Source organism: Lissotriton vulgaris, chromosome 12 (genome assembly GCF_964263255.1).
Source record: "Lissotriton vulgaris chromosome 12, aLisVul1.2, whole genome shotgun sequence".
In the NCBI taxonomy this organism is placed as follows: Eukaryota; Metazoa; Chordata; class Amphibia; order Caudata; family Salamandridae; genus Lissotriton; species Lissotriton vulgaris.
The window spans coordinates 604665065-604682613 of NC_141700.1; the positions used below are offsets into that span (position 1 = coordinate 604665065).

The following is a 17549-nucleotide window of genomic DNA, read 5'->3' on the forward strand; positions in this document are numbered from 1 at the left end:
CCTCGCACAGTTTTAGGGCCTTGAAGCGATTGATCCATACCCCCGCCCGTTTGCTGGTGATGGTGTTGTATTCGTATTTTTTCTTGGTTAATGTATCTAATACTATAGTATCAAGCGAGTTGGATTTGTGTTGGGCTTCCAATGCACCAATCTGATTTTCCAGAGTCTCTAGTTCTTTATTTAGCGCCTTGTTTGTCTTGGCCCTGATGGTGGTGATGACCCCGCGAATTGTGGCTTTCAGAGCATCCCACAGGGTATTGGGTGTTGTATCTGGGATGTCGTTTATGGTTAGATATTCCTCAATGGCATTCGTTATTATCAATTTGTTCGTGGGGTCTGAGAGTGTCTCATCGTTAAAGCGCCATCTCTTGGGTGGGAGAATCGATCTGGAACCAGCCAGTTTGGTGCGGATACACGCGTGATCAGAGACTAATTTAGGGGCTATTTCTGTCTCCTCTATAAGATGTGTAAAGGGGCTTGAGATCAAAATGAAGTCGATACGTGAATAGGAATTGTGTGGTGCAGAGTAAAATGTATAATCCCTATCGTCTGGGTTTTGGAGGCGCCATGAGTCCTTCAGATGGTATCTGTCACAGAGGCGAAGGAGGGCGTCATGCGAGCGGGAGGGGTGGAAGGCACACTTGGATTGCCTATCAAGAATCGGGTCAAGGGGGAGATTAAAGTCACCTCCCACTATCAACAGGTCCTCTGTAGGGATAGGTTCTAATGAGCGGGAGACAGAGTCCCAGAATTCCGGGTCGTCTGCATTTGGGCCGTAGATATTTACTACATGAATGGGGTCGTCTTCCCTTAGAAGATTTGTAATGGAAAGTCTACCTACTTCGTCGTGGGAGTGCGAGACTAGTGTACGGTTCGCTTTTTTCGCTAAGAGGGTGATTACCCCCCCTTTTTTGTGAGTTGCTGGTGAAGACAGAATGTTTGACGCCCAATGGATGTTCAGAAAGCGTAGATCATCCTCGGACAGTTTGGTTTCCTGAAGTAATATAATGTCCCCCTTAGATTTGGTAATATACTCGAGAACTTTCCTCCTTTTTACCAGATGGTTGAGGCCCTTAACATTAAGAGAGACTATCGTGAGATCATCGGCTAGTGATTTTGTCTTAGCCATTGGGGTTGAGGAGCATCGCTGGGAAAGTGCGCTGTGATCGAAGGATGACAGTGGGTAGCTCCCCGAGCTGCTCAGCTCGGGCAGCGTGTGGGCCATTGCTTGAAGGTACAATGGACTGCAACGAAATACACAAGACACATGTGGAATGGGTAAACATAAGTAAAAAACAGTACAAAACAGAAAAAAAGACTAAGAATCTTTGAACTCTTTTAGCTCCATTTTCTCCCCTCCCTCCCCCAACCCCCTCCCCCTGTCCCTCCCTCCCCTCCCCCCATATACGTACATCGGGAGTGCGACGGCAGTCCCGTGCAAGGCGGAAGTCAGGGATACACAGATGGTAGCTAGTAGCTTCCCTAGACTATGATAATGTAGTGGTAGTAATGATCTCGGTATCTTTTACACAATTTTACACAATTCAAACTGCAGTGACGCTGAAAAGAAAGACCCATTAATTATAACAGTGAACATGGGCGATGTTAGAGAGTAAAGACATTTCGCGGTAAGGCGTAACGATTATAACGATAGCACATAGAACTACCAGTGCCGACGAGCAATAAAGAGCAGCAACAGTAAAATACTATATCGAGGCACAAGGCATACTTGCATTAAAGCTGCGGCAACTACCTCCGCAGAGAGGCAAACTTTAAGGAAAAGCATTGACCTTAGGGCGTATCATATATCATGAGTAATATAGAACAACAATAGTACGATAATATGTTGGGGCTCGAAGCCTACTCACAGTAAAGTTGTGGGTACCTGCATCCGCAGGGAAGTGTCCAGCAAAGGAAACAATGGCACCCTACTAAGAACAAATAGGCACACTATGCAGGAGGGTGAACATTGAGGCGAAGGGCTTCAATTACAGAGCTAGGGTATTGATGCTAGAATTAAAGCTAGCATGACAGTGACATTATCTTAACCGTAAACAGGTTGGTGAGCCAATGTGAGGAGCCAGTTGGAGGACGAGATCACGTTTTCCTTTTGTTCGAGAGGCCGGACGCTAAGTCCATTTCTTGTGCGTGACGGTCTTCCAGAAGATCAGCAAGGACTCTGGGGTCCGTGAAGTATCTCGGGTGGCCATTGATTACAACCCTGAATTTCGCCGGACCAGCAAAGGAGAAAGAAATGCTTTTGGATCTTAGCTGGTCTCTGAGCTCCAGGAAACCTTTGCGGATTGCCACTGTGTCTCTTGAGTAGTCTTGTGTGAAGATGATTCTATGGCCTTCCCATGAGATGGAGTGGTTTCTTCTTGCGAATTGAAGGATCATCTCAACGTGCTGAAATCTGAGCGGTTTGCAGATCAATGGTCTGGGGCCTTTGGAACTCTTGGTAGCGAAGGTGGGGATCCTGTGCGCCCTATCCAATTCAAGGCCGTGTGGGAAGTCCAATTTGGTGATAATGGGAATCCACGATTCAAGGAAGGCCACGCAGGAATCCGCATCTTTTTCGGAATTCTCTGGAACGCCAAAGATCTTGATGTTACCTCTTCTGTTCCTATCCTCCAACTCCTCGTTATGGCGTTTCAGCTCTTCTGTGGTCTTTTCTAGACATTGGATTTTGGAGACTGATTGTTTTGTTATGTCCTCCATGTCGCTTATTCGTTGTTCAGCCGCGCCCAGGCCTGTGTTAATTACATTTATATCAGCTCTGATCGCAGTGAGTTCTAGTTGCATAGAGTCGGTATTGGATTTGGCGGATTTAGAGAGTTCATGTAGGTCTGCCAGTTTCGTGAGAATCATTTCCATATTGGCTGCCATATCGGCTTTACTTATGATGGGTGAGTCCAAAAGTGAGTCCGGTTTCGCCTTTTTAGAAATGTTTCTGTCCTCTCTATTCGCCATTGCTGCCTGGTGTATGTTCGCTTTTGCTGGGAACCAGCTAGACCTTAAATGCTGTAGGAGGACACTGCTGGCTGTCGAGGCTGGGCACCCACGTGAAAAGATTTGGCTGCAGGACTACTAATGCGCCTGGGATCTCTTGAGTGGATAGGACCAGGCTCCAAGGGTTGCAGGACACCGGCTACAGGCTTATGGGGGAGCAGGGAGCGCACTGAGGATCGTGTAGGCGCTGTGTCCGATCGTTACTTATTAGATGGGGTGCGCTGCTCGCTTAGATCAGGGGTGAGTTTCTCCTCTTAGGGTGGTATTACAGCCATGAGGCAGTGAGGCAGGCCAAGAATTACCACGTGGTAGGCAGCAGCGGCTTATTGCACCAGGCACAAGCAGTCAAGAGTGGCGAGGCAGAGTGGGGCTGCACATACCTTCACTTGGGAGGTGGATAAGGCACTGGATGGCAATAGATGGGCTTATGACGGACCCAGAAGCTCACCGTGAGTCGGAGCATGCAATCTTCGTGGGGATCGCTGTCGTCGCCGCCGCCATTTTAGGGTCAGGCGCGTCGAGCCGGATGATGTCTGCCGGGTCGATCACCTACTAACCTCCAACGACAGTTGCACTCGTGGGGAGGATACTCGACGGTTGTGGCGCCTTTACCGCCCGTGGTGGTCTTCTGTTGACCTTAGGAGCCCTGTCAGCGCTCGCGGGGATCAGGCGTTGCAGCCGCGACCGGGCGCCGCCATCTGAGGCAAAGCCCGGGACGGAGAGTGCACGGCCGCCCGAAGTCCAGCAAAGTCCATAAAAAACGGTTCCAGGCAGTTTTCAGGGCATCGGTGGGTGCAGCAAGGGTCCCGGTGCAGGCACCTTGATCCTGGAACGATTTGCGGCTCTGGAAGCAGTGGTATCTGAGAGCTCGCTCTCCCTTTCCGCGGAGCACTCGGTTTAGGCGGCCATTCCTCCTGCCGTCCAAGCCACGCCCCCTGAACATAGTTCTTTCTAAGCTTATGTTCCCTCCGTCCCATTTGCAAAGTTTTCCTTCATCACTTGAAAGTTCAAACATTCTAGTGGTGCCACCTCCGCTCAAAATTTCTTTGACACAAGCTTTATGTTGATGTGAAGCATACATAGCATTCTATAAAAACAAAGTGGTCAAGAAAGCCCACCAAAGTTTTGTCTCCAAGGTAGTGTTAAAGTTTCACTGTATAGTGTCTCCCTTCCTGCTTGTTTTCTGACACTCTTCATCTCCAGAGCAACTATCTGTCCGTACACCGTATGTGAATAGAGTTAAATGTTATTTAGATAAAACTAACCACCTAAAAAAGTTATGTACTCTTAATCTTAAATTCCTTGTTCTCTACCTGGTTAATCTGCTTTAATCTTAAATAAGTCCCTTCTCTATCTAGCCACCAAACCCCCCGCCCCCCCCCCCCCCCACCCACATACTCCCAAATGCACATCTGCACAAATTTCCTGAAGGTCAGGGTGAGCAACTAGTTGTTTGCTTATGGGCAGGATTCATTGCCTCCCTAATAAGAGAATTGTAACAGATTCAGATAGGGCATGATTGGATATGGATGGCAATGGCTCTCTTAAAGAAGCACAGTTCGTTTTTCAGCCCTTCAGTGCTGAGGCGTATCTAGCTACTTTGCGCCATTTCTTTTTATTCTTTTGTATTTAAAATATATATAACAATGCAAAATTAGCCTGTGGATGAACACACCGCAAAATAACAAATGCATACAGCTGAGGTCAATTCTAGGATTACCTCTTAACTGGTCGTAAACCCACCTATGATATGTAAGATATATCCAGATGTACCTCTATATTGTTCGAGCAAATGTGATGAAAGGTGCAATTTGGCACATATTTTAGTCTGAAACCGGAGATCTACTGGAATGACATGTTAAGTGAACTCATGGAGTTAAAATACCCTGCAGTTCCACAACAACCGAGATTATTGGCAAATAACATATATTTACTGCTCCGGATTTAGAACTCACTTTTCATTCAGAAGTGCATAGTTTGAGTCTGTAGAATGTTCTAGTGCATTACAAACTGAGCTATGCATTAAACAACTTATATCATAAATTTGTCAAGGTCCCCTTTGAGTTCAAAAACTGTTTTCTAACTGCTAGACTCGTGTGGATACTAGGTATGAAGTGTTGAGGTGTGAAAGGACAGTGTGAGACATATTACAAGCAGTCTCTGGAATTTTTAATACGTAGCAGAAAATTGATATGCTTTGTCTCTTGGTGGAGGGGCATGAGCAAATTGTATTCTGACTTTATATATATTTAAAATAATTTACAATTAAAGTTACCATAAAAACCTTTGTCAGCCAACCGATGAAGTGGATCCTAAAGGTTGCACAAATTTTTCATTTATTTGTCACTATTATGATATATAACGTTTGGTGGTAATCCCGCTATTGCCCTATGTGTTAAACAACTTTTATCTGAAATTAGCCAATGACTGCTCCACTCTAAAACAATGGTAGGACTGCTAAGATGAGAAAATCACAGTAGGGTACATACTGGGCTCATGAAAGGATGCAGACTAGGCAGTGGTCAGGTGTGATAGCATAGGATGTGACCTTTTGACCAAGATGATTGGCAGTCTCAAGAAACCTGTATTTCTGTTATGTAGAAGGATGTGCTGATTGCTTGATGTTTGGGGTATGGGGGGGGGGGGGAGGGGGGGATTACATACATTGTATTCGGATCTAAAATGTATATTTTTTTAATTAGTTATCATAAAATCCTTTAAGCCAGATAAACGATTTAGCGAATCCTAAAGATTGCAAACATTGTTTTTGTCACTATTTCAATAAAATGTGTGACAGTGATCCAGATACTACCATAACGACAGACCAGATGCATTGTGACCCCTCCTATTTAAACCTGTTTTAAACTGCTAATGCACAGCAAAATAGGTCATGTTCATCCCCAATTAGGTAATTGAAAAGAGTCTTCGAACTGAGACTACCAACGCTTTTATTAGATAACATTTTTTAAATCTGGGATGAGTGTAATTGGTCTTGTCTGTTTTCATGAAATTATCATGCATTCAATTCCTGCTCGGTCTTATGGTATGCACTGTAAGTTACCTGCCCCAAGCACTTCTAATTAGTACTACATATTTAAAGGCATGAGCCTATATGGCCAGCTACAGAAGTGTAACAGGAGGGAGATGTTGTCTGTTCTGTAGTTTTCAGATTATCTTGGTTGTTATCCGTTGGGATGTATCAGAATATGGGAGGTAGGGGTTGTTAAGCACCTAATGCTCTGCTACCAGTCCTCTCTAACTTCCAACTTCAGTGACACAGAGTAAATATGAAATGTGATGTGCAGACCTGCTTTTTCTTTTTTCTGCTGCAGGGATTCCTTCTATGACTGCCTACAACAAAAATGGACTGAAGATCGAATTTAGCTTTGAGCGTTCCAACACCAACCCTAGTGTGACTGTGATTACAATACATGCTTTCAACAGCACAGAGGTGGAAATGACAGACTTTGTGTTCCAGGCCGCAGTACCAAAGGTTTGACTCAATTTCTACTCCACAGGTTGTATTCGCAGAAATCAACAATCTCAGATTTACATCTCTCTAAACCTTGATTTTGTTTCCCTTTCAGACATTCCAGCTGCAGCTTCTCTCTCCCAGCAGTAATGTAGTTCCAGCATTCAATGCAGGATCTGTCACACAAGTTATTAAAGTATTGAATCCTCAGAAGGTAAGACTGAACTACCAATATCTTGCTTGCAACTTTTCTGTTCCCCTCACAACTCAACGATGACCTCCATATTTAGAAGGGGAAAATAAATGTTTTATTTTGCACAAACAAAATATCGCTCATAATTCTGAATATAAACTTGACCTCTGTTCCAAAAGTAATTCACTCTTGTGTTGTGCCACACAAACTAGAGAAATAATGCTTTAAAATGAAATTGTATCATTCGTTAATTTTGCCAAAGCTCCTAAAATTTTCAAAATTGATATGTTGCGGTGCATCTCAGGAGATTCCCAATGAATAAATACATGAACTTTCTCAGGTGACTATAGATTGAATCTTCCTCCCAGGCAAAGGTCAGTGTACACTTCGGACTAAGCTGCTAAATCTTTATACCATGAAAAATTCAAAACCCAGAATCCGCTGGCTTCCCTTTCCAAATTCTTACAATAGCTGAGACTACAAATGTTTTTACAACTTTTATTATTCTGAGTTGTAGTCATTAAAATATAATGTATAATATGTATGTATAAAATGTAATTCCCAGCCAAGTTGCAAGTGTTTTTCTGATTGATACTTCTACCTGCAGATTCCTCACCTGTTGAATAATCCCCTAGGTGCCAGTCTGGTCTGGAAAACTTTTCTGCAAAGCTCCTCCCACATGGTAGGAGCTGCCATCTTCGTGCTACGCCAGAAGGGGCGTCCCTATAACATCAGTGAGTCATACAGCACCCTCCCATCGTGCCACGTATCAGTTCCTTTTTTTCCTCACCAATCCGGAGCTTGATTCTCCTCATTAAAATAACTAACACATCTTTAGTTCAACCTAGTCCTCTTGTAAGTTGTCAAGGTTTAAATTCTGTCAGGATAGTGAGGGGCAAATGTCAATTAATACACAAAACCCCCACCCTTGGGTACACCCCTCATGTCTGGACTGAAATTCCTGCTTGTCAGAATATGTACCTGTTACATTCTTGCTGTACATACTTATATTGATAATGTCTATGTGCATCATTCAGTACCTCCATGATTCTACTTAGAACCTACACTGCTGCTAGGCACCAGGTCAGTTGCACTGTTCCTGTCTGCCAGCCAGATGCTGTTTGTTGCTGTGCCACAACTTTGGATTAAAATCTTATACTTAAATTTGTTCCAGTGTAATCTGTAACAAAATTTGGCGACGAGGGTCAACCAACCTACTGAAGGCTCCACCAACTTCATTGTGGCACAGGTGTGGAGTGAATTACGATTTTGAAGGTATTAGCTGAATTCTATTTTAAAAAAGGACGATTTTTAAAGAGATTTTTCTTGTGGAAATCTACTCTACTTCATTCTCTTGGAAATCCGCACTCTCAAACTATTTTCGTTTTGGAGAAAGAGAATTTTAACTGTTCTTCAACTTTCAAGAAGTGTTTATTTTCGAAGTGCAGCTACTGCTGTTCGAGCGAATCTCACCGGTATCCTGATGTATGATATGCTCGAGGAAGAGTCGTGGCACGTGTGAAGAGTCTTGCCGTGAGTGAATTTCATCGGCATCCTGACGTCTCCTCTCTTTCCTCGAGGAAGCGCCTTGACCTTCTGCACCCGCATCCTTGTTGTTACCGGTGACGTACATCCTGGAGAGTTTCTTCATTCTAATGGACGCGACGTTACTTCGTCATTTCACGTCACGTTGTGTTTGACGTGCTACGTCTTTAAAAACGTGGCGGCCATCTTAGTTTATCGTTTCCATAACAACGCGGCTACCGAGTGAGCCGATTTATTTTCTCTCGCATTTTTATTTCATTTACGAGTTTTAAACTGCACCGCTTCTCATTGTTTCATTTCTTTACAATTCACTCGTTTGACTGATAAGTTTATTCGCCGTTTGAAGAATTTAGATACAAATTATACAAGCAACTTTAACACTACTGAATACAAGTTATACAAGTAACTTTAACACTTCTTTATCAAATACTGATTTTTTTTAAAGTTTATTCTTGTTTTCTTTTTATTTGTAACTGCTAATATATTCAAGTCTTGGAATCTATGGCTATGCAATTTGATCCGCCTGACAAATTTTTACAACATAACGGAGATCCACCTCTACCATGGACACGCTGGAAAGAAGAATTTATTAATTACATGAAGGCTATCGATGGTGAACGTATAGGTGCGGAGAGAAAAAAAGTATTTTATTGCATTGTCTAGACTCGGAAGGTCAATTAGTTTTTAGAGCTCTTCCCCAAATTCCACCTGCTGCAGGGGAGGGTGAGGGCACTAATGTTTATAAGGAAGCCTTATTGAGATTAGAAAAGAGATTTAAACCTGTGACTAATATTACCTTAAACAGGTATACATTTTATACTAGAGCACAATTGGAAACAGAATCATTTGATGAGTTTATTACTGCTCTTAGATCACTATCTATACATTGTAATTTTGGTAATATGTGTGATGAGATGTTGAGAGATCAAATTATTGTCCATGTTAAAAACCAGAAAACACAGGAACGCTTATGGGAATTGGGTGATCCTAAGTTAGATGAGGCCATTGCAATTGCAAAATCTTTAGAACAATCTGAAAAGTGGATGAATACTATTAAGAAACACACTGAGCAAAAGGCAGAGTTGGTTGATGAAGTTTGTGTTGTAAAACGTACAGAATCAGCCACCAATGCTAATTTTCATCCGAACTTTAATTCCAATTCTAACAAGTTTAATTTTCAAGGAAATGTTAGAAGATTTGACAAATCCTTCATATGTTTTAGATGTGGAAGTAAAACACATTTGGCCTCCTATGGGGGATGCCCCGCGATCAACAGAGAGTGTAGGAAATGTGGTAGGTCAGGACATTTTTCAAATATGTGTAGAGATCTAAAGAAAGGTATTTCTAACCCTCAAGCAAAAATTGCTTCTGTCATGGAAGAGAGTCCAAAGGTTACTAAATGTGAATGCGGTGGGAATCACTGTGATGACAATAAGGGTTTTGTGGTATGTGTGATGGAGTGTATCTCCAATGTAAATGATGCCAATGATCATATTTGCATTAAAAAACCTGTATGTGAGGTTGAAGTCTTAGATGTCAAACTCAAACTCATGGCTGATTCGGGTTCTCCCTGGACAATTATCACTAAGGAGTATTTTGATTTACGACTTACTTCTGTCCTTAACATCAGAAAAAAATTTCCATCGGACATTGTAGCTGTAAGTTTCAATGAAGATAAAATTGATATGTTAGGTTTTTTTGTAGTGGACCTTACATTTAAAACTAAATGTTTGAGTGTCAAATTATATGTGGCTGTAAAAGGTGTTAATGTTTTAGGATGGAGAGACCAGTGGAAATTTGGAATTACTCTCAATCCTCGTGCTTTAGAGCCAGTAATGTTGGATAGTAATGCTGGCCTGGAGAATATTTCCTTGTTAAAAGAGGAGGATTCATCTAAGTTACAGATCTTGGTCAAAGAAGAGTTCAAAGATGTATTCTCGGATACTTTAGGCAAAATCAAGGATTATTCACATAGAATTAAACTTAAGGATGGTGTGGTTCCAGTTAAACAAAAACTGAGAGGTGTCCCTTTTAATGTTAGAGAGGAACTTAAGAAAATGTTGAATGATTTAGTAACTGAAAGCATTATAGAGCCAATTGAATCGGCAGAATGGGTTTCTCCCATCGTTTTGGTGAGGAAACCTGATAAAAGTCTAAGAATGTGTGTGGACCTTCGAGCTCTTAATGCAGGTATCATTGTGGATTGTCATCCCCTTCCGAACATAAATGAGGTTGTATCAATGTTGGAGGGGGCGAGGGTGTTTTCCAAAGAGTTATGTTCAATATTTTTAGGGATTTAGATAAGTTTGTCAGGTGTTTTCAAGATGACATTCTGATCTTTTCAGCCAATAACAATGATCATTTGCAACATTTAAAGTGTGTTTGTGGAAAATTGAGAGAAAATGGTCTTACTTTGAAACCCAACAAATGTAAAATGTTTCAACAGTCTGTAGAATACTTGGGTCACACATTGTCTGGGAATGGGGTTGTTCCTAAAAAATCAAATGTTGATGGTATCACAAATGCCCCTGCTCCTGAAAATAAGGAACAATTACTTTCTTTTGCAGGTATGTGCAAATACTACAGCAAATTTGTGTACAATTTTGCTTCCAAAATGGAGCCTTTAAGGAAGCTTCTCAGACATAATGCTGTTTTTGTTTGGGAACGTGATCAGCAAAAAGCTTTTGATCTCATTAAGTCTGACATCCTGCAAGCTCCCACCCTTAGACCGTTTTGTTTGAACAAAATGTGCATTATCACAGTGGATGCTAGTAGATATGGTTTGGGTTCTGTTTTGTCTCAAATTTCTGGTAAGGAGGAGTGGAATGTTTGTTTTGCTTCACATACTCTTAATGAAACTGAAAGGAGGTATGCAGTTATAGAAAAGGAACTTTTGGCATGTGTCTGGGCCATAGAACATTTTCGAGATTATATAATCGGGCTAGTAAGTTTCTTTTGAGAACTGACCATAAGCCGCTTGTCAATATTTTATCTACTGGGGGTGGATGGAGTTCTACTGCTCGTATAGCCAGGCTAACTTCAAGATTGCAGGAATATTGTTTTACAGCAGAATTTGTTCCAGGGAAAAAGAATGTCATTGCAGATTTTATGTCTCGCATGCCTTGTAATTCGACTACTGACAGAATTTCTGTTGAGAAAGAGGTAGTTACTTGTTTACAAGACGTTATTGCGGGTTCGTTTGAAGATATATCTGAACACTCTTGGAGCCTTGCTGATGAACATGATGTTACTTTACAAACCATCAAGAAGTATATTCTTGAGGGTTGGCCTGATGAAATGAATATTTCAGAAAGTATTCTACCCATGTTCTCTGTATTGGATGAGTTGGCATTGGAAAATGGTTTGATTTTCAAGTCTGGAAAGTGTGTCCCGCCATTTGAAATGCAGAGAGTGATTTTAGACATAGCTCATAAGATGCATCCTGGAATGTCTGCTATGAAGCGTCTCATAAGAAATTATTTTTGGTGGCCTGGTATTGATAGAATGGCAGATCGTAAGGTTAGAGAATGTGAGGTGTGCATGGGAAGTGAGAAGATGTTGAAGGTAAATGTTCCGCCATTAAAAACTTCTGTTTGGCCCAATGAGCCTTGGAAGAAACTTGCTTTTGACATTTCTGGTCCTTTTATGTATCTTCCGCTTGATTCTCGTTATGCCCTTGTTTTGCTTGATTATCACTCTAAGTGGCCGGAGGTCAAGTTTGTTTCTACAGTTTCCACTAACGTTGTGATAGTTTTTCAAGGAAGTGTTTTCCAGAGAAGGGTGTCCTTCTGTTCTTGTAACAGATAATGGGGTGCAACTTACCTCTTTGGAAATGGAGAATTTTCTCAAATTACAGAACATTCAACACTGTACAGTTTCTGTTTATGAACCTCATGAGAATGGTTTAGTTGAACGTTTCAACAGGGTGTTGAAGGGTTTTGTTTCTGATGTCTTCAAGATGGGTTCTGGATGGAGGAATTTATTGAGGGAAAAGCTTTGGTTATACAGGATAACTCCACATTCTACAACAGAAGTTAGTCCTTTCCGTTTACTAAAAGGGCGTGACCCAGCCTCTACCATTTGTCCATGGTGGTTTAAGGACAAATGTTCTAATAAATCCTTTTATGAGGATCTTATTAAAGATGTTGTGGAGAGAGTGGAGTGCAAACAAGCTAATGTTAAAGAGTGGTATGATAACAAGTGGAATGTGAAAAATCCGAACTTTTCTGTTGGTGATTTGGTCAGGATTAGGAAACCTGGTTTCATCACCAAATGTTCAAACAAATTTGGTAAACCTTTGAAAGTTGTTAAAGTTTTTAGTAACAGTTTACTTACTCAGGATGGTAAGTTATGGAACATTAGACTTGTTGCTAAATGTCCTTCTTTGCTGAATTCCAATCGTTCTTCTTTGCTAAATCCCACTGTTCCTGATCTTCAGGGTCATTCTAATGGTGATGTTGCTTCAAGAGTTAAAATGTCCGCTCTAGATCACCACCCATTAGATTCGCTGATTATGTTACTTAAATCTTGTTTTTGTTTTCTTATTTCAGTTATCTCCTTTCTGTTCTTTTTCTTTTTGTTTTTATAAAAGGGAGATGTTACATTCTTGCTGTACATACTTATATTGATAATGTCTCTTTAAACTATGTGCATCATTCAGTACCTCCATGATTCTACTTAGAACCTACACTGCTGCTAGGCACCAGGTCAGTTGCACTGTTCCTGTCTGCCAGCCAGATGCTGTTTGTTGCTGTGCCACAACTTTGGATTAAAATCTTATACTTAAATTTGTTCCAGTGTAATCTGTAACAGTACCCTAAGGCCATAAAACACTGGGAAATTAAGCTCTTTATGGCCAGGGCTGAGGACAGATAGGGCAGGTGTAGAACTTTGCCCCACTAAAGGTTTCCATAGTCATCTGAGTCAAGGTCCGCTCACATAAAACACAAAAGGTCGAGGAGGCACAGAAGTAAGCATAAATGAGGTAAGTCTCCAAGCGTCTGGCACTGTCAACACCAGCAGAGATGGTGACGCTTCTGCTCTCTACTTCAGCTTGTCAGTTGTACCTGGACAGCCTGGCTTTGATCTGGCCTATACCTCAACTCCATGTTGAGGTCTTCCGTCATGCTGTGATCCCCTTGAGCGCCTTCTAACCCCATGGGACCTCTAGGGATGACATTTGGATTTCCTCTGTGCATTTTGCCTCTTTCATCCCCTTCCGGCTGCATCGTCTAAGCCACTATTGATTCTGCCACTATTCCCAAAAAAACATTCTTCTTCTGTGGTGATGCTAACATGGCCAATGATTGCTGCTCCAATACAGACACCGGCTCCAGAGCACACAATTACTATTTCACAAACCATGGCATCTGTGCAGAAGGTAGGTTTGCAGTGGGAAGCCTAGCACTTGAGTCAAATGCTACATCTTGCTAGGACACTGTGCACATGCTGTGGGAAATGGTGGGCACTCTCATTCATAATCTCCCCCAGCAACTTCAGGGCCACTTCCAAAATACAATTCGGGTGCAAGGTCTGTGGAGACATCCATTACTTTTCGCAAGCATGTCTGGCTGAGAATGTTTTGATTTCCCCCATGGTTCAATCTTCTCTCATGGACCTCTACTTCAGAGGTACCAAACTATTTAGGAAGAGAGCTGATTTGGCCTTGGAATGTTTTAAGGCTAGTTCTGCCACGGTCCTTTCCCTTGGTCTACAACACTAAAGATATACTTCCAAGGGTGTCAGAAGTTCTCTTACAGGGTATACTCATCAAAGTTATAAGCACTGAATAGTCCCATCCACTCATGGGGACCCCGGGGCACTTGTTAAATAGTATATATATGTATATGTGAAGCCAACCTGTACATAGTACTTTACATATGTATATGTGTGTGTATATATGTGTGTGTTTTGTATATATATATATATATCTATATCCAAGGTCCTTTTTCTTACAAAAAAGCAGAGACCCACCAGAGGATTCGATCGGAAGGCTTTATTGATGGCTTCACAGGAGAACACAATCACAAATGTTCTTTTCGGCGTATGCATTTCGGCTCCCGCCTCGTCAGCGCCGTTTGTGTCCATGGAGGAGGAACGTCTCTCTCGGATTTAAATATCCCGCCTCCTCCCCTGAATCTCGAGCTGCTCCGCCCCAGGTGAGAGTGTTGACCACCTGTATTACTCCTGGCGCGCCTTTCACCAATGGCGCCTTCAAGTCCCAGGGTGCATTGTTCTTGTTGCATCCCGGGTGTGGGGCCGGAGTCGCGTGCTCACTCTGGATCCTCCTGCTGCAAGCCACCACTCAGCCTCCTGAATCCTCAGCACACCAGCCTCCAGGATCATCGGGAATTTTGTCCGCGGGGGCCCAAGCGCAATGCTTTACCCATCAGGCAGATAATATATATATAAAAATCTGTGGTCAGTAGCATTTACATTTCATTTTAAAAGTTACACAAACAAGAAATTCATGTCATTAATAAAAAATTACTATAGAAATTCTTCCACAAACGTTAATAGGAAAGGAATATGAGACATTGTTAACCAATAGGCTGCTGTTCAAAGAATAACACAGAAAAACCTGCACTTTGCCTTTAAGAACCTCATTGCACCCCCTGTATCCCATCATGCCTCACGGGTGACAGGCCAGTTCATTTTTCCGGCTCCTGCTGTTAGGATCCTGGAGCATTGAGCTCTTCCATTAGCGACAAGAATTGTCAGAAAAATCTGTTCGAGGCATGTGAGCTGTAGATCACATGCTTAGCCTACTCCTGCCATCTAGTGTTGGGTATGGATGTTTGCAATTTTTTTTTCTAAGAAGTCTTTCCAGTCACAAGGTAAGGTGACTCCTCCTTTCGGTGAGAGTGCACATGGGCATCAACTCCATTGTTAGATTGTTTTTTTCCGCCATCGGGTTCGGACGTGTATTGCTGCGCTCTGTTTCGGAATCAGTCCTCGAGTTCCTCTCGGTGCGCAATCCACTCTACCCTTGACGGTACTGTTTTCAAAGGCATTTCCTTTTCCCTGCAGTTCGACTCGACCATCAGAAATCTCCATTTTGATTGGAATTTCGTGGGCGGCCTTCCGGCTTATGTGCGTCGGTCCGGCTCCTTTTCAATGGAGCGAACTCCGTTCAAATCCTGCCCCCTGTGCCAACCAAAGTATCCGTGTAGGGACTTACATCAGGTGTGTAACTTGTGCTTGTCCCCAGAGCACAAAGAACAATACTGTGACGCATGTAGGTACTTCAGATCGAAGAAAAATCTGTGATGGTCGGGCTCGATGTCGAGAGATGCAGCGGCAGCAGTTAACTACACACTGGGTCTCTTCGGCGAAGACTCCGAGCAAGAGGAGGTCTCGGCGGCCGAAGAACAGGCTTCAGCAGCATCTGACTCCGAATCAGAGTTGCAGATTGTCCTTTAGTACGACAATGTGTTTCAGTGACAAGGGGATGGGAGTACAGAAACCCCTCCCCCCTCAATTCCCCTACTCCCCGCCCCACCACCCACGGTCCCTAAATATTCCAAGGCTTCAGCATCACCTCTGCCTTCAGGCCAAGGTTGGCACGAGAAGAAGTTTCTAATGCTCCGCCTTCCGGCTCGGCACCGAAACACTCGGACAAGCCTTACGGCTCAGGAACAGGTCGGCCAAAACCCACTTCCGAGCCGAAACCTTCGACACCAAAACCAAAGAAGCATTCCTTGGAGCCGAAATCTTCAGCACTGAAAGGACATTCCAGTTCGGTGACAAAAACCTGAAGGGCTGCCCTTAGAGCAATGGGATCCAAACATGGACGTTGTACCACGTAAGTCGGATCTGAAATAGAAAAACCTCTATATTAATCCTGACACGGCATATTCATGCTAAACCACCATCCAAACACAAGCTTCCTGATGACGATAGCTCTTATAAGGTTCTGTTGAAGAGGAAAGTTATGGGTACTTGTCCTTTCCACGCACTACCATCTCCTCCTCCCTCTCCACCACAGCTTGATCCTTTACACATTACACCTCGTCAGTCTCCTCCACCTCACACTGATGCAGGTGATACTGATGATGATGATGACACAGTTACCAATAGATCTTGGACTGATTATACAATTGATCCTCCACAGAATGCAGACCCAGATCTTTAACCTGCCAGATCATTTCCACCTGAGGACAATCAGGCATATCAGGAGCTCATTGCTAGAGCTGCACAGTACCATGGAGTGGAGCTCTATAAATTGTCCTTAGAGGAGGATTTTCTCTTTGAAACTCTAAGAACACAAGTCCAGTCAAATACTGCCTATACTTAACCCCTTCGATGCTCATGACGAGCTGAGCTCGTCATACGGCACGGTTGAGCTGTGCTCATGACGAGCTGAGCTCGTCATGAACAATGGGGAATGAAGGGAATGCAGCACAGGAGGAAAATTTCTCAAGCACCCAAGGTGTTAAGGGTATGTTGAGGCACACAGGCACGTCTTTAAAGATCCTGTACGTGCTAGAATCCTCACTCCTAGAGTAGATAAGGAATACAAACCTTCACCAACAGACCCTATTTTCATTGAAGGTCAGTTACTACTTGACTCTGTAATAGTAGCCAATGCGCGAAAGCGAGCTAATTCTCAAGCGTCGGAGATGCTCCTCCCCCAGATAAAGAGTCAAACTGATAGATGCTTCTGGCAAACGTGTAGCTGCGCAATTGGGCTTATTGGAAACTCCCAAGGTCTCCTAGCAAGATTTGATAGAGCCCACTGGGACGAAATAGAGCATTTACTTCAGTTTCTCCCAGATGAGCAGAAGGCCAAAGCTCAAGATTTAGTTCAAGAAGGTAAACTAATGTTCGAGACATGTGAGCTGTAGATCACATGCTTATGCATAGATCGCCATCTATTGTTGGGCCTGGATGTTTGCACTTTGTTATTCTTCGAAGAAGTCTTCCTAGTCACGAGGTAGGTTACTCCTCCTTTCGGTGATAGTGTGCATGGTCATCAACTCCATCTTCAGATTGTTTTTTTCCGCCATCGGGTTCGGATGTTACTCGCTGCGCTCCGGTTAGACGTTGATCCTTCGGTTTCCTCTCAGTGTGTAGAACACTCACCCTCGACGGTATTGTTTCCGATTGCGATCTCCATTCTTTGTGTATCATGTTTATTGATAAAAACCCTATTTTGATGGGAGAGCTCGTGGTAGGCCGTCTGGCCTAGCCCCCGGTTCGACGCGCAGCCGATGGAACAAACTCCCTTTAAATATTGTCCTCTATGCCATGCAAAATAACCGCGCACCAACTCACACGAAGTGTGCAACCTGTGTTTGTCACCGGAACACAGTGAACAGGACTGCGACG

General features: G+C 43.0%; 1 protein-coding gene across 1 annotated transcript in view; it reads left to right on the plus strand.

Annotated features, from left to right (window-relative positions):
- Positions 1-17549, plus strand: part of AP1G1 (adaptor related protein complex 1 subunit gamma 1) — a 390402-nt gene that overhangs the window by 311253 nt on the left and 61600 nt on the right. Inside the window, exons 10-11 of the mRNA XM_086945529.1 lie at positions 6342-6502; positions 6597-6695. Of these exons, the coding sequence (XP_086801655.1) occupies positions 6342-6502; positions 6597-6695 (260 nt within the window). The remainder of the gene's footprint in view (positions 1-6341; positions 6503-6596; positions 6696-17549) is intronic.